General features: G+C 37.5%; 2 protein-coding genes across 3 annotated transcripts in view; both read right to left on the minus strand.

Annotated features, from left to right (window-relative positions):
* The window catches only part of LOC143344036 (uncharacterized), a 257,432-nt gene that overhangs the window by 212,470 nt on the left and 26,463 nt on the right, over window positions 1-18,499 (minus strand). The gene's annotated exons all lie outside the window — the stretch shown is intronic.
* Gckiii (Germinal centre kinase III) overlaps window positions 1-18,499 on the minus strand; it is a 196,434-nt gene that overhangs the window by 107,679 nt on the left and 70,256 nt on the right. Inside the window, exon 2 of one of the 2 annotated variants that reach the window (XM_076769608.1) lies at window positions 17,942-18,207. The exons of the other annotated variant lie outside the window; for it this stretch is intronic. Within the exon in view, the coding sequence (XP_076625723.1) occupies window positions 17,942-18,178 (237 nt within the window). The 5' untranslated portion in view covers window positions 18,179-18,207. The remainder of the gene's footprint in view (window positions 1-17,941; window positions 18,208-18,499) is intronic. 2 annotated transcript variants of the gene reach the window in all.

Consider the following 18,499-nt stretch of genomic DNA (forward strand, 5'->3'; position numbering starts at 1 on the left):
GACACGGAGCACGGTGCCAGAACAAGGGTGACATAATCGTCGCGCGATCAATATACTCGCCTTATCGAGTGTCAGAAATACGTTCATGGGGGACGGCTACATTACGGATTTGCCCCAATTGTGTCTCGGCCGATCACCAGTCTCCCGATTCTCTCCGTTGATGAAATTTTCGACGTCGATTTGACGCTGGATAAAAACTGCGATCCCGAGTACCGATAAGCCCTGTCGATCGGTTCACCGTCACGTCCTAAATTATATTTCGCTCGATTCTATTTGATATTCCGATACATCTCGTCCTACCAGATAATCTAATTTCCCATCCCTCGATCAGAGGACGAGAGTCTGGTTCTGGCCAATCGTAACCACGATTGCGAAACCACTTCAGCTAGCCATGTTCAAGGAAATGTTGAGAATCCAAGGCTTCCAGTGATATTAAGGATCATGTACATTGTGTAACAAAACTAAGAGAACATAGACATTTTTAACTTTCGATTAGATTGTTCTACCATCTGTAAAAACTATCAGAGCCCTAATCAGTGAGTGTACAATTTGTGAAATTCATGTATTAATTACCATTGCATGTGTTCCTGGTACTTATATCGGTTACAAAAGTGAGTGAATATGTTACTTGTTTATATTGTTTTATAAGTTCATATTTTTAAATTATTTACGATGTACTATAAATTTATTGAGTCTAACTATCGCTTAGATGCATCAAGGTTATGTTATTATATTATTAAATTATAATGTATATCTTTGAATTCTTTAATATCTAAATTAATTCGAAAAAGATGACTGAGAATAAAGGTTGTGACCGAGATGAAAGATGAAGGAAAGACATAGTAAAGGTATAGTATATATAGAATACATAGAAAGTATAGTAAAGGCTTTATAAACACTAGGTTCAGTTCTTGGACATATCAAAGTTTTTTGTGTATCCAAAATTTTAGAAATCGTGATATTTTCAGAATCTCGACCAGATCCAAAATTCGAGTCTTTGTACACTCCTAATTAATGTATGTTTTATTTTACAGAATACCAGTCCAATTGCCAAATAAGTATTCGTGGATCGCGTGTAGCACTCGAGAATTAAAACAATTGATAATTTCAACTTTTCAATGTAATTCAAATTATTTTCAGTGTAAATATATCAATGATACGTAAATTTCTATGTGTTTATCGAAAATTCATTGATACAAATTCGCGAAATTCCCTTTAAAAGTCACACAGAAGCCCACATACTAAAGAACACGACGATTGTTTCGTTTCGAATTTTGTTCTGGCTCAGTGCACATAAGATCCTTTAACCTGAGTCAAAATGACGTCGCATCCTACCAGTATATAGATTTATATCGAAAAGTTCACACGTGATTCAATTTTTACCGTCAATTTGGTATCTCGTTCGCGTCTGAAAGATGAACGTAAGGGACGGTATATTGTTTCTGTCGAGCAATATCTCGCGTCACTTCGACGTCTTAGAAAGCAAAGTGACGAAAATGAACAAGGAGTAGTGTTGGATAAAATAACAAAAATACATAGTGAAATTTCCAAGACTGTGAAGTTCTGAAATACTGCGAAAATTGTTTACTGTCGAAGATTTCACTGTTCTTGGCCGGTTTTAATCGATCTTGAAACTTTTATTGAGTCTTAAACACTGTGCACAAATAACTTCATCAATTATTTTTGTTAATAATGCATTTCATCAATTATTACAAACTACGTGTGTACTGGTGAATCTTAAATCAGAAATTTGTAACCGCTCGACGAGGGGTTACATTAGCTTTTAATGGCTTGTTTTCAATCATAATCAATAATGTAATTATTTCGTAATTAATGATTAGCAAGTTAATCATACCCACCAATTACGTTCGCTTTGACTTTTTGTATCGTTAATTTATTCATGAAGTCATAAGGACTAATTAATAGTCCTATTAATAGTCCTATTAATTAGTCGGTAATCATAATCATTAATCAGTAGTTTGTATACACGATGATCATAATCGTTAGTCATTAATTACATTATATCTTAAGTGACGTTGAAACGTAACAGCAAAATGAAAGGAGGATGTTGAAAAATGCCTATTGCATGCAACACCTGGAAATGAAAAATGAAAAAATAGTTAAAAATGAGTCGAAAGTGTAAATATGATGGTCGAAATTAACTATACAAATATTATGTTTTGAAGGTTTTAAAAACTGCAAGAACTTCCTCTGCAAATAAAGCGACGCTTGAATCGTGTGCAGTGAAATCATGCGAAATTAGAAAACTGCTTTTCTCTCCATCTGTACAATAAACGCGTGTGTTGTATGGAACGCACAAAAGAGTTAATTCGACATCCAGACAAATGAAGCCACGAACAAACGCTAGATTATAAAAGAATCTAATATTTCTACTCGTTTGTAAATAAAATTCACCCAAGTTGGATTTCGTCTATGTTTGGCGCGAACTTCGATGGAAATTAGATGCATAGAACGCAGCTGCAAAGTGGCGCGTGTCACTCGTGTGCAAGGTTCTTGGGTCTAAAATCGAGCAGCGTCATTGCGTGCAGTCAGAAGATAAATGAAATTTCGCCGGAAGTTCGGAAGTTATACGTCGGGAAATTCCGCGTGCGCGGCTTTCTCGGGTAAGTTTCTCCGTCTCCGTGTAGGAGAATCTTCAGACACGTTGAAAGTTTTCTGGGGATACATTCATCTTATCCCGCGCTTGTAACAGCAACCATACGCGACGCCACATTTGAAAAGAACCGTCGACCGGATCGCGAGAAAAACTTGCAATCGCCATTCGAGGTAGCGATTCTCCGCGAAGAGAAGTTTTCATTTATTCGTGTAAACATCACGTTTTTAACCGCAGTATATAAAGCACCGATATTTTTCATTTAACCGGAAATACTATAAAGCACCAGCAGTAGTGTTTAAAACGGCGTTACGATTGCATTTAACATCAGCGATGTTAATATAAATTTATTCCACGCGGAGTAGGTTGCAACGGTAATCGTTTCTGTGAACAGTTAACGGAGTAACAGCTTTGGTAAATACTATACAGCGGCAATCAAACTTCCGCGCCTAGTAGTTTACTACAATTTACACGCTAAACCTCGTCAGTTGGCTATCGACGGCTGATATACTGTTTACTTTGAACGGTAAACTCCGATCACTCGATGCTCTGCAATCACGAAAATTTCGAGCATTTATGTAATAACTCTCTTGGTACGTAATTTTAACACTAAACCTATCACGACCGGTTGAATAATCGATTTTTTAAATTACGATTAGAATTTCTTGTATACAACGTTATTGCAGCGCCATTTCACGACTTTTCTCATAATATAAGTAAAATGAATGTTTTAATACTAAATAAGCTTCTTTTCTTATTTTTTTGTTTTCCGAGAAAAATATGTAGCTTGTTTTGCTTACCACGACCTGGGTTAAATAATTTATATCTTTTTGCCGATGTAAATAGCAAATATATGGCAAAAATAAAAAGAGAGAATCTTCAATTTCCACTGTCTTAGAACGGTCTGATATCGTGAATTAAAAATAGTTAAATTTTCTACGTATGCAGTTCCGAAACTACTAGTGTCTTTCTCCATAATTGAGCCACTGTTAGCAACGGCAAGGCCTCACCTTTAAAATGATTTATGGTTTATGTCGATTTGACTTTCCGTTCTGAAGATATCGTAATTTAAATGAAGGGGTAACTTTTGAAATTCGACTACCTCTGTCTCCATCTTACTGAGTGGTGTTTACTATTTACTTAGAGCACGTGAGGTCAATGACCTCGCAACGTAAGCAATGAAAAGTAAACAAACGCTTCGAACCCTTATATTTCCGGAACTAATTAAGCTATCGACTTGAAACAAGTTTCATTTTAAAGGGCTTTTCAACCTCTATACGACGGATATAAAAACTATTATTATTTATGCTGCCTTCTATGTTAATTTTAAAATCTGCTTTAACTCTATGTCCAAAACAGTTTTAGCAATTTCTATTGATTATACGACTGGTATGCGATAAAACTGGATCTTAAACTATTTATAAATGAATTAATTACTTTAATTTTGCGCGTGACACCTACATATATAATTAATCAATCTCAGCTACTTAGATTTAAAGTTTATCATCCGAAGCAGGGCGAGTTTTCGATTCCTACTGCCTTTCGACCGCCTCATAAATAATATATGGGGAGGGTTGCAATCGTTAGTAAATACTTGATGACACTCGCTCTCAGAACGGAATACCAATGGAGGCCAGTTCTCTCGCAGCATGGTGTGAGTTTCTAGGAAGCTTGCCAATTTTAGCATTACGAACCTTCCCGTATCCTCGAAGGAGAATGGATGGTTCTGGCAGCAGGAAGAAAGGACGCCAAGGCAGGATAAGGGCTCGGTAAATATTCGATTTTTCCCGAGTGGTTGCAAAGACTAGGGAAGTCTAAGAAAACACCCTACCCAAAAGACCCAATCGTTAAGTGTATGACCAGTCTGAAGTTCGAATCCAACGTTCGTAGTTTTTACTTGTGAGTTAAAACACGTTTTAAGATTCTCTGAGCACATTTTGATTATTGAAAGAAATAATGAAATTTTATTTTTAAATTGTACACTCTCATCTAAAGATTCGATTATATTTTGGACAAAATGGATAATTATCTACTACAATTTTTAAATTAAACTTAGAAAGAAATTAAATGTGACGCATAGAAGTTAAATATATTTTTTTAAGACACTAATAAAATTAATTCCGTTCGATTTCTCTTAAAAAAATATCGATGTTATGCGATCATGGTTGAAAGATTTAAGGGTCGTGTGTCGACCATGAAAAAGAAGAGGAAAATTTAGTATAGAGGAACAAGGGCAGGGGAAGATTCGGACAAAACCTGGTAATTGCAGCATTTTCGGCGTTCCTTAACGTTACATAATATAAAAGAGTAGTTCGACGGAAGCTTCGTCAAAAATCATTACTCCCTCGCGACACGGGAGAATAAAACTGGCTCGACGTTGAGAATCCAGTTTCATGCCAAAAAAATTGGACGCCTCCAGCGAGGTGCCGTCGAAGAGCACGTCTCGCGTCTCGTTTTTGGCAGCGGTACATTTTTACTGTTCCAGGTGTACAAAATCGAAGAATATTTAAGGAAAGGATTTTATTAAAATTAAATTAAAAGTTTGCAAACACGAACGGGGCGAAAGGGGATTAGAAGAAGAATCCCAATAGACAGAAACTTGCAGCGAAACGTGGAAATCGACGCGGGGGTGCGTGATTTCGCGTGAGAAAAATTACAATTAATTCGTGTCATCAGAATTCACCGCGATCCGTCTGCGTGCCGGTTGAGAAAGTAGGTAACGGAATGTCTATTATTTCGTCGGCCTTTGATGGAGTGCGGTGCTCTTAATATCACGGCAATGCCGGCTAAAGACAGAACATTAAACGGAATTACACGGTGTATAGGAATTTCCACGGGGGAAGCCAGCGTGACGAGAACACTGGTTCAAGGAATGTTTCGCGAACGAGGACCGGCTTGCCTTGTCCTGCAATTATTAAATCCTTGTTCTGCGCTGCTCGTAAAAAAGAAAAGAAATTCAATTACCTCTGTACGCTATGCTCGCGACGCCGTAATCCGTGGCGACGCCTCATGCGCTCGCCACCAGAGGGCTACGCTCTCTCGCGAGCGCTCGATCGACATTCGAATGTCTTAGCATCTAAGACATGATCTTTTAGGGTTGCCTTTTATTGGTGAATCCACCAACAGACCCAGAACGAAACGCTCTGCTCTCCTTTTCCTTTTCTTTCCTCCTGCTATGTCGCTTACTTGTTCCATAACAGCGAACAGACACAATCAAGAAAGAACAATCGAACTTGGAAAGAATGAAACACGAGATTACCCCAGTTTCTTCCAATTCGTTCGAAGGGAGGAAAATGGGGGGGGAAAGCGTGTGTGTCGGGCGAAAAGGGATCGGAACGCGCAATTACACCGGGACCTGTCGATATCCCTCCTCGGGGTGACCAGGTTTTATTTATGGTTTCCGAGGCGATTGCCCTCGAACGCGCGAGTTTCTACCGAGATGGCTGATCGGTGGATCATAAAAGCATGGCTCAGACTGCGCTTTTCGCGGGAGAAGTTCGGGTTTTACGATCGAGTGGGGTCGTGGCTGGCATCAGAAAGCTCGTAACCGGAAGATACCGTGCAGGCAAGGTCGTTACATCGTTACCATTAGACGATCTGGCCCCTCCCTCCCTTTGCTCGTATTGGGAGGGCTTCCTGTTAGTGGCCGCGGGGGAAATACACGTGGGATGCAGTAATGGCGGTCGTCGTAAGTGTTTAATGGTGTAACCACCGGCCATGCAAAGCCAGCTAATTATTGAACGCGTCGACCCACGACTAGGCTCCACCTGGAACATTTTTACGCTTCCTCTCGCTTTAGGAAAAGTTCCGCACGCTTTGGTGAACCTCCAGGGATTTTTTATAGCTAACAGTCCACTCGATGGTTTTATGCCTGATGCCCACTAGGGAGTCTCACTATCAAGAGTAAGACTCCCTAGTGGACGCATCGTTGAGAGTAAAAGTTACTTCACGCGAATGCGTGGGAGTACACGACCTTACATAGCGACCAGGCAACTTCCAGTACGAAGACTTCTTATTCTCAATAGGAATCCTCAAAAGTAAAATTTTTAAGTTAGAACTAGAAATTATTTTCGAATATATACTATAAATAATACAGAATTATGTAATTACAAAGAACTTGGAATAGAGTACCGTTTTTGTTGAAAGAGATTCCTTTTAATTTCATTGTTTCAAAGCTTGTGACTTTGAAATTACGTATGCAAAATCATTTGTTTAAATTCGTGAAAATGCTGATGATAAAAAGATTTGAATATACTTAGATAGTTTCTAATACATTCAAGTACTGCATCTTAAATTTTGTCTCTTTGTTCTTCATCCTTTCTACACTTGTAATTTGCAAACAATGCAAGATTAATAATGAACTGGCACACTTATAAATTCAATATTCCTAGGAAACACTGATGTAAATATTCACAATGTTGACATGATTGTTGCGTTCAAGGAAGTTCCGTGATTTAATGAGATATCATTTAACATTGTTTACTAGTAAGTTTGGTAGTATCGAAACAAATATCATATGGGTAGAAAAAGACCCATAGGGCGACCTAATATTTATAGGACACTTCTTATTTACGTCTTTAATCTCATACGTTTGATTTTTTTGCATTTTACAACAATAGGGGTGGTGCTGTAATCTTCCTACTAATATTTTTTTATAGCATATAGGTTTTATAGCAGCCAAGAAAAGGTTGACGATAAACGCGAGTTTGCTACTTTCGTATCTTCCAACAGCCTCTTTCTCTCCGTTGTCTCGTTGGACTCCCCAGGTGCACGATATGAAATCACCGGTGCAGGATAAGACAACTGACGCGCGCGTGCTTGGAATATAATCTCTTTCGAGTATAAAGATCCGATTCCACGACCGTTTGAATCAACAGTCGCGTTTCCGTGCCGAATATCGAAAGTTACTTTCGAATTTCCCGTTATTTCGTAAAAGCACGTGGCCCCCGCCCGAGATAATTTCATAAAGCAACATCGAAGCGTTTCGATCCCTCTTTTTTTTTTTTTGTCCCTCGTTTTGGCCAACGTCCCAGGCTATCCCTTCCAAAAGAAAAAGAGAAAACCTGAAACGTTTCACGAATGGATGGCTCGAAGCTGGCTAAACAGCGTTGAAATCTGGTCGACGCGTTCGCGGGGAACATTGGAATTTCCACGGCACGTCCACCGTTTTACGGAGCAACGATCGTTCCGTTCGGCTCAGCCAACCTTTCTCATGCGGCCGATTACACAACGCCTGACACTGCCACTTATCCCGTTACATCGTACCCTCTCTTTCTTTTCTCATTTGGTCGTCGAACCGACCCGTTCGCTTACTTGTACCTAAGCGCCACCATATACGGTGTAATTAAAATCTTTCTCCGTCGTTAGCGAACCCGGCCGACCACTCGATACGTCCAAAGTACTGTAGAGACACCGGGTACGTTCCAATAAAACCTGAAAATACGCTACGCGACAAAAAGACGACGCACCCTGTAAATTGAAATTTTCCACTTCTTAAAGATAACAAGTTCATATTTGATATTCATTAATCTATCATAAAGGATGTTCCCGCATTCTTCCTACTTTGGTAGCGTATTATACGAGCAAAAATCAAATATTGAATAAAATGTCCAGAAATGGTTTGTTAAACAAATTTTTGAAAAATTATACTTATGTATGTAACTGTTTGTTGTCCATTCAAATTTAAATGACTTTAGACATACTGTCTAAAGTGGACAATTTTTTTCAAAGACTGGTCATTTAACAACAAAAAGGAAGAAACAGATTCGGTCAGCTTACAATTCGGGCGTTTACGTGCTTAAATTACTTGTTTATCAAAAATTTGTTAATTGCATATAATTCAAATCATCAATAATATTGGAAAAACGATTGCTTGAACCTAAAAAATCTTCAAAGCTGAGCGTTAAAGCTTCAACCTCGAGAAATTAAAGCTTCAACCTCTATTATCCGAACGATTTGAGGCCAAACCTTTATTATACGAACTTCTAGGTTAGCCTCTATTATCCGAACTGGGGTCTGAGTTATTTTGCATTCTATTGTCGGTTACTAACATGTATTTGGCTTCTAATTTATTTCAGAATACTCGATCCTTAACAATAAATATATTAATAACTTTGCATTAAAAAAAACAATAAATAATATAATTAACGCGTATGAACGTAATTCATATCAATGAAAATAATTAAATTTCGTTCGAAGTTTTTAAACTTACAATTTTCTTTAAGCGAGTAAGACATTGCAACTAACTTTTATACGATTTTCTTCAAGATATTAAATCATAATGAAAATTTTAAAAAATCGAATTTCTTTTTATTTGCTGAATTGATAGCTTACTGTTTAGAAAATAATATTCACGATTTTAAAGCTGATTGCAATCTTGTGGTATTTGTATTTTTTTAATGCTTGTTATATTTTAATTTTTAATTTAATCATTTATATCTATCGTAAATATTTTTAAAAATTCTCTATAAAAAGAAAATTCAAGGGAGTCAGATCTGGAGATCTTGGGGGCCATTTTAAAGGTTCGTTGACCTTTAATGATGAATTGATACGAAGAAGGATTCTTCTCCATAATAAAGAATATTCTCAGCGTGAACGCGGCTTAACGTTCATCGATCGAACCTTGGCTGGCTTTTAACAAAAAACCTTTCGTTTGGCTGCCTCTGTGGCCAGACCCCGGTCGAGCAAAAATTGCTCGCCCTTTGTCCCGGGAGCAACCGGACCGGTCGCGAAATCGACTATAAGCGTAAATTGTGTGCGCTCGCTACCCGATTAAATGCCAGGAAGGACGGAACAACGAACCCCGTCGAGTAATAACGAATTTTTAAATATCAACCACACCCGCGAACGACCGAAAAATTTCGTTCGAAAATCGTATACCTTCGGCGCGTTCGATCCGACGGAATAGATTCCACGCTATTTGCCAAATCCTTCATTTCCATGCAGTTAATAGTTAATGGAACGAATCGACTGCAGGCAGAAGGGCTGGGAATACGAAGAATTCGATAAACAGCAGTCGTGCGTCAAAATCTGCTTCGAAAATCGTTGATCAAATATTCGCCGATGCGGCGATAATCGGTTTCGGTCTCCGGAAATGGCGATCGATTCCGCGTTTACTGTGCTCCCAAGTTGGGAGACACCTTTTGCCCTCCGACCTCCCCGATGATCCTTCGATGTTTCGATTTTTTATTCGTAAAAGCGAAATGACCCTTCATTTTTTTGAGCATCAACGATAATTGCTTGGGGATTAACGGGTCATTCAGAAAATCAATTTTCTTTTCTTTTCATTTCTTGGAAGCACAGTCGAAGACAAAATTGAGTAGACAGATAGAAGAAATAGGTAAGAATTAAATTTAAACGAAGTCGTGTAACTATTATGCACTTAAGTTTTATATATTATTTGTATATATGGTGTATAGATTATTTAGCGAATAATTGAAATTAATATTTATATTTTTATTGAAATAAAGTATACTTAAATGTTAGTTAAAAATAAGTGGACGGATAATGAAAGACATAAAAATATAACATCAATATTTAATATGTTCATTCTTCGCTGCAATTATTGCGTCTAAACGTCGTGGAATGCTATTTATTAGATATTCAATGTAATTTTTATCAGTATTTTCAAATATAAGTTTTTGATTGGATTTAAATCCGGACTTTGTGTCGACCATTTCTATAATTTAATATTGTAATCCTCAACAAATTTTTTTTTTAGCGTTATTATTATCGTTCTATATTATTATTCATTAGTATTAGAATCATATTTTTATGCTGAGTATATCATAGTTTTTTTTATTAAAAAATTGTCGAAATACATAAAATCTCTTTGCAGCAAGCATCTCACTAAATTTGAATAATAAGTAATCACTAATAATTAAAATAATTGCTCAATAATTTCCTAGTGATTTCTTCCTAAAACCTGTCATTCAAGTTTCTTTAGCGAACATTTCAATTTTTGAATATTAAAAATTATGTATACGTTGAGAAGGGGGGGGGGGCATAAGAATTTTAGAAAGGTTTAGGTGGGGTGTAGCATAAAAAAGGTTGGGGAAAACTGATATAGGATGAATTTTCGACAAACGCAGCTCTCTGAAGTGGCTGGCGTTGATTAAACGGATCAGCGTTCCGTGCACAAATGCTGTACCGATTAATTTCGATCGCGTGCAATCGGAGCGCAAACAGTTATCGGTGCAGAAAAGTCCACGAAAACTCATATTACCTTTCGCGTGGGTATAATTTCCAGTAAAAATTGCCTCCGGTGTGGTTCGGAATAGCGAAAAATATGTTCGCTGAATATTTTCTTTTTTTTTTTTCTTTTTTTAGTTGCCGACGATTTGTTACAGGAATTTCATTTCGTGCTTCGAAAAATACAAGATTTAACGAATTATCGACGATGCAAACGAAAATGGGGAAAAGCTTTGAGAGCGCGGAACAGCCGCATTTTTCGTGATATCTGAAAGCTCTACCTCAAAGTCTCGCGGTTCGCGTAGAACCCGTGTTCCGCGGTTGAATACATCCGATGGCAAAGAACGAACACTCGAGTCGAATAGAACAGGCTTCCGATTTCATGGCAAGAATAGGAATTTATTGGTCTTCCCCTGAAAGCACGCTATTTTCTGCGAGCATCGAGCTTATCGAGGTCTCTTTGTTCGTGTCCAAGTGACCCTTTTACGCACTGTCTTTCGTTTCTTTTGATTAAAATAGTAAAGAAAAATGGCGGAATCTGCTCTTTTTTACCATTTTTATTCTCACTAAATATTTGAAATCATCACGCCAAAATATAAATTCAAGTTTAACATATAATTGCAAAGTTAATGCTTGTACGAATCCTATATTCTCTCTATTTTTCCCTCATTCCATAGTACGCGTTAGCTTCAATTTAAATAAAAACTCGTCTCTGTATCGCGTTTCTATCAGAGACGAGGATTGCGAAAAGGTCGTCGATACCGAGAAGGGTACCTTTTAACGAAAAGGAGCGTTAATCCGCTTTCTCCTCGATCTATTTAACTGCCTTTGTTCCCCGCCACGTAGCGACACTTTCACCCTTCGTAGCATTTAATGTTCACCCTTCTCTTCCACGTCTTCTTCGAGACTCTCGATGGAAAACGAGGCAAATGAAATTGTCTCTCGCCCCCACACCCCCTCTCCACCGGGATTAAAAATACTCCGTGTGCAAATGGCGAGAATAAACGCGGAACGCGAAGGGATTAATATATTCGCTGGTCCGGGGGGAACACGCGTGATTTTTCGAATTTTGTAAACCGTGCCGCGAAAACCTCCGCTCGGATCAAGGGTAAATCATGCGGGTTTGATTTACCGCCAGGATTTGGACCGCGATCGAAGGATTCAGGACTGAAAATGATATAGGCACGCGTCGCGCCGGATGATAAACGGCTTAATCTACTGGACGATTTATGGTCGTTTCGAGGGAGTCCTTTAACACGTTCGTCGCGACGAGCAATTGAGAGTTTAATCCGGCTGCTTCGTTAAAAGACACGTTTACATCATTAACGAAAACGTTTACTTTGTTAAGGAAAGACGCGGTAATCGTTGCCAGTTTCTTTCTAATAATCGCGAAGCGAGAAATTGAATCACGACCTTCCTGTGGGATAACGATTCAAACTTTTTTATTCGAGCAAGTTAAAAATTGGACATTGATAAATGTAAACACAATTACAATGGATCTTCGGATTGCTTATAATATCTATAAAGGCTTGAGTGCCAAAATTCAGTCACTGTGTCCTTATTCATAATAAAATATCACTCTGGTGGTAAAAGCACTTCTATGATAATACGACAACGGCTATAATTTTCTTTTAGTTTGCTTTATATATAATAAAGATTGCTTTGTATCAACGCACTTGCTTTATTTACGTAGAGTCGGTGTAAAAAGTATTCGTACAAAGACAAATTTTAAAGAAAATATTGTATATTTATGCCAGCGGTCAATTTTGTCACAAAAAGACGATGAATATACATATTCTTGGGTGTTCAAAAAATAGATTTTGTGTAAATAAAAATTAATTACTTTTACCATTTACGAAAATGCCGACGAAAACAGATAAATATGCAGAAACGGACACACAAAAAGTATTCGTATATATTTTATTTGTTATATTTAAAGATAACTTTGACAAACACAACGTGTGATTTTGCCAATTGACATATAGCACTGGTGAAATCAAATTAAAATTCTCGGTATGATTCGTAATTATTTTTCATATACATGAAAGAACTGTTTAATAAAATTATTTATAGAAGCTAATTTATTTGCATATTTTTATAAATAAATTTTCAAAACAACGCTTCTTTTATCGACACATTCATGAATAATTTTATGAAAAAGTTGGATGATCAGGTTCTAGAATTGGTTAATTATAAGGACCCCATCCATCGATTACGATTCTTTCATTAAAGGGTCAGAGAAGCAACCATAAAATAGAGGGGTCATTCAAAGCAGTATTCAAACAACATCGAGGGAAGAACCTTTGGAATGCAAAACCAGGTGGCGATGGGACACAGAGCCCTCAGTGATGGACAGTTTAATCTAGTTGTTAATTTATAGCGTTTCGGGCGGGGTCCTTTAACACGTTCGTTATCAGAACCGAATAACACAAAGGACTTAATCTCGCTGCCTTCATTTGCATGCAAACCTCTTCAAGCACCAACCGAGACCGAGACCGAGACGGAAAGTACCGATAGATGCAATTAACTTATTCGTAATCCTCCACCCTTTCGTCCTCGAAAAATAAACAGACCGCCTGCCAACAAACAGGATGCAAATCGCGCCGCAGGGAAATTACTTGAAATGAATGACGAAACGGACAGAAAATAAAAAACGTCGAAAAAAAAACATTCGAGCACGGAGATGAAAAACAATCCGGCAAGTTTTCGAATAAAAAGAGAGCTGGCAACCAAACGAATATCGATACGTCGGGTTTTGTGTATCGATAGGGAGTCAATTCGCGACAGAAATTGAAGTGAAATTGGATCGCGATAACCTCGTATCATTCTGGGGTATTGCGTCGACATTTATTCTATGCGCTCCGCTATGAAAGCGGAAGTAAAATGATTATTTTCGAAGGAGGGAGAGAAAAAAGAGGAAAAGAGAAACAAGATTTTCAATGTTCCCGCGAATGCCGTTAGTTTGGTCGATACAGTGTAACTAACGAGCCCTACGCGTCGGTGTGCTGAACCCAGAAGAGAATTCGACAATATCGCTGAAAACAATTGCCACGTTTTTCAACAAAGCGATAAAGTTGACGTTACGATGCCCAAGAGAACGACAAGCTAGAACGTATTTAACCAACGTTACACGACCAATGTTGACCCATTTCAGCTTCAAACAGAGAGAGTTCGCGATTCCCATCCATTCGGGAATGTATATGACCTAAATACACCCGCACACGCACACACGTGCACGCGTGCACACGGAGAGGAAATTGAAATTGGAACAATGTGTCCGATTCTAACGAACTGTCCGAGATGAAATCAACCTTGTCCAACCGTGGAAGACAACGCGCGTTTCCTCGCGACGTACAGTAGAGTTTGGAAACTATGTGGCTACACTTTTTTAACAAATTATAATCGAACAATACTAATACAAAACAGTAATGAAAAAGACAAAAGTAATTGAAATTGTCTCTATTAACATTACTTATTAACTTATAATGATATAATATAATAATGTATATAAACTTGTAACTAATAACAATTGTAATTATAAATATTCTCCTTATCGCTTTGAATGAAACGGTTTATTTAGAAAAAGTAGCATTTATTATCTGAAATTTTGAATTGTCCTTATTATCTTTTTAACTCGCTAAAGATGAACAAAATCAAGGAAAATCGATATTCGAAATTCAAACTCAAATTCAGTTCACATCGTAATCACAATCATATTAATCAAGAATCTTTTTGATTTTTTTCATTTCAGATAAGCAGAATGATCGGCCAGAGGATCCTTTTTTAAAGAAACCTTATTCAATGCCATATGGCGGGTTGGGAGCCATAATGATGTAAGTCCAAATTTTTCAAATTTGAGTTAACACTGGATTTAAAACCTTTAAGCTGTCTTCAATTTATCATCAAAATCGATTTAATCGTAAGCTCATACTTTGCCGAGAAAAGCGAAACTTTTGTTTGTCACTAAACAAAGTTAACACAGCATTTTGAACCATAATGATGTAAGTCCACCTTACGCTCTATTAGTAATACTTTTACATAAAAATAAAACAACATATTATATTATACGTTATATTATACATATTATATTGTACGTTAAAAATGATTATTCATTAAAAATGTATTCATTATTAAATTTTGACTGATATGTTTCATATACAGATATTTTTTAACACTTTTCTACACTTTCAGATGTGTTTTTGTAACATTAATATTTATCAGGAATCTTTTTAATCAACGATTGCAAAACACTATTTTATGCAACACAGCTAAAATGTGACTTACACCACTATGTTTGTGAAATAAGTTCATCTCAATGGTTATTTCACTCCAGAATTTAAACATCCTTCAATTTTTATATACAGACATTTTATAACACGTTTTTGAGCTTGTAAAAGTGTTTCTGTAACTTTAATGTGTCTGGATTTTTTTTAAACAATGAATGCAAAATATCATTTTACTCAGAATAGCTGAACTGTGGCTTACACCACTGTGGCTCTCAACCCACCGTATAATTCAGTGTCTTTATTATTTTCATTTGAAAAAATTGTGTTATACCTAAAAAAGAAAAAAAAATAAAACTCTAGACTAGAATACCCCCTTAAATAAAAGTGAATTACGACGGAATTAAGAAAAAGGGGTGGAAGGAGAACATCGCTACGACGCGGGATGAGACGTAGAATGGATTCGTAAAGCAGCATCCGCATGGCGAGACGCCCGTCCGCGTCAGCGAAATCGTTTTCATGGGATTTCTGCATCAGAGAAGATAACTCCCCTTTGCGACGCGAACACGATTCCTCTTGGGGTGGAAAAATTTTTCTTTTCCCCGCGACGCTCGTCGCGCCGTAAAGGAACATTCGACGACTGATAAGAATTCAACCGAACCTTGCCAGAAATACGCGAACCTCTCCCAAAAGTTACGTTCACGGGGTCGTCGGTTTATCGTGGGCGGGGAAAGGAACGCGGGGGTTGTAGAATTAGTGGAACGAAAGATCGGACGAAATGGCGCGAACAACGTCAGCCCGAGAAATGCACCAGCGACCGTATATTTCACCGGTGAAAAAATCACGAGATAAAAGTGGAAATTTTTTAGCAACCAGACGGAGTGGTACGTCAGATGAAAAATTCGTTTCACGCTGTCGACGAAGAATAACGGTTTTTAACGCGATTTCAAGTATTACCGGTTTCAATGCGTTTTCCATCCGCACGCTTAATTGCCAAGCTTACTGTCACTTCGATTAATAGAACAGGTTTCGTTTCGGACTGAAAGCAACAGGTGCACGCACAGAATTTATGCTATATTAAAGTGCTTCGACCGAAAACTTGTTTGCTGTTTTTAACCATCGGTGATTGCGGGTAATCGTGACAATTCCAAATACGGAATTTTGGGAACGAATTGATGAGATACGCGACATCAAAAGTGTTCGAAAATAAGTGACACGGTGAATACTCGTATATATTTACCACGCGTTGTCAAACCATCGATTTTAATTTTAAAAATTGAATTTCTTTTTATTCACTGTTAGAAGCGACAAGGCCTCCCCATTAAAATGATTTTTGATGTATGTCGATTCGACTTTCCGTTTTGAAGATATTGTAATTTAAATGAACGGGTAATTTTTAAAATTCCACTCTCAGTCTTAGAATAGTCTATTGACACTAAACCTACCAACACTTCATGTATAACCATTCCTACCATGACCGGTCAAATTACCAGTCTTTCGTTTTCTTTTTTACGAGGCAATGTACTTCTAATTTTTGCATTATCTGTAATGCAATAAGATATTCTTCTCTTTTATATTAAAAAATTTTTTAATTATAAGAGATAGAAGAAAAACGCCATTGAAAACGAATTTTGTTCCAAGTCGATACCGTAGTTAATTTTAGAGAAAACAACTATTTAAGAGAAAGTGCTGGCTAGTAATTACGCAAACATCCTGTATTTAAATTCATTTTCAATTAAATAAACAATTTATGGTCCAGTTTTATCGTACACTGGTCGTATGGTCAATAGGAAGTGCTTCTTTGGGTATGTAGCGTCAAAGTAAATTTCAAAATAAATATAGAAAATAGCAAAAATTATAGTAGGTGATATGGTCATTAGATAGAGGATGAAATGCCCTTTAAAATGAGCGTTTATACGAGTCGATAGCTTCATTAGTTCCGGAGATATAGCGATTTTAGTTTCGCGTCGATGCGGTGGCTAGTTTCGGAGATAGGGTTTGTTTACGTTTCGTTGCGCGCTCGCGAGTTCATTCATCTCGCGCGCTCGACACTAGTAAACAGTGCGTAGTAAATTCTTGGAAATACTACGCCGGACTAGGTCGCGGCAGTCACGTACGCGGGGTAGGTCAGCACCACGCACGTCCGACAAGGAGGTCCGACTCCGCTAGACGAAGACAGAGATAATCGAATTAAAAAAATTACCATTTACATAAATTACGATATCTCCGAAACGGAAAGTCGGATCGACAAAAACCAAAAACCATTTTAAAGGGGAGGCTTTGCCGCTTCTAACAATGCTTCAATAATTAATAAAACACTAGTAGTTTCGAAACTGCACGCGTCTAAACTTTTAGTATTTTTAATACGCGTTAATAACCTTTTGTAAGGCGGAGAGCGGAATTTAAAAAATTACGTTTTACGTAAATTACGATATCTCGAAGACGGAAAGTCGGATCGCCAAAAACCAAAAACCATTTTAAAGGGGAAGCTTTGCCGCTGCCAACGGTGGCCCAATTATACAGAAAATACTAGTAGCTTCGTAACTGCACGCGTCTAAAGTCTAACTATTTTAATACGCGTTGTCAGACTGTTCTAAGACAGTGGAAACTGTAGATTCTCTCCTTTCATCTTTGCTGTACATATATTTCCTATTTACATCGGAAGCTAACCAGAATTTGGTACCAAATTTTGTCCAGATTATAAATTGTTTATTTAATTGAAAAGTAACTAAGGTACCGACTTGAAACAAAATTCGTCTTCAAGAGTGTTTCATAAATTTTCTGTATGACGTTAAAGTACCAACATAGGTATGCACATTTAGAGTAAAATATTTGAATATTTTTGAAACACACTCAAAAAGAAAAGAAATCGAAATATGTTTCGTATAAAATATTCCAGCGTTACAAGACTTACCGCTCTGGTGTTGAACGCTTGATTCACATTGTTGACATTATTGTTGATATGGTTGTTGTTATTCACATTGTTGGTCGTGCGGTTAGAGTTGTTGTTGCTCGAATGGTGATTCGAGTGGTTCCCATTGTTGTGCTTGTTGTGCTTGTGCAACACCATAGCGACGAACATTTTGGCCTTTCTCCCCGACCGGTCGACCGTTAAACGATTTATCGTTTTTTCAGCGATCCAAAATTTCATTCGTTGACACGGCGCATAATTCGGACGAACTAAAAGATTGGAACATAATAGTCAGATAGCAGCGGATTCGTCCGGAAGGCCACGAATAAAGTTGGAAAGACAAGTGGATGAACGACGATTCGTTCGTTATAAACTTGTAATCGACTTTGTGTATCATCGTTTCGATTACTTTCGAACGAACTAGTTCTTCATTGAATATTAAATATAGAAAATCGGTGTGAAATTTCGATGCAAATCAGAAAACTAATAGTTTATCTCTCGCTTGGATTCTCCTTTTATCGTTTCCGCGTGAAACGAACGGCGTTGCTCGCGCCCGCGTCG

The sequence above is a fragment of the Colletes latitarsis genome, chromosome 7, assembly GCF_051014445.1.
Source record: "Colletes latitarsis isolate SP2378_abdomen chromosome 7, iyColLati1, whole genome shotgun sequence".
NCBI lineage: Eukaryota > Metazoa > Arthropoda > Insecta > Hymenoptera > Colletidae > Colletes > Colletes latitarsis.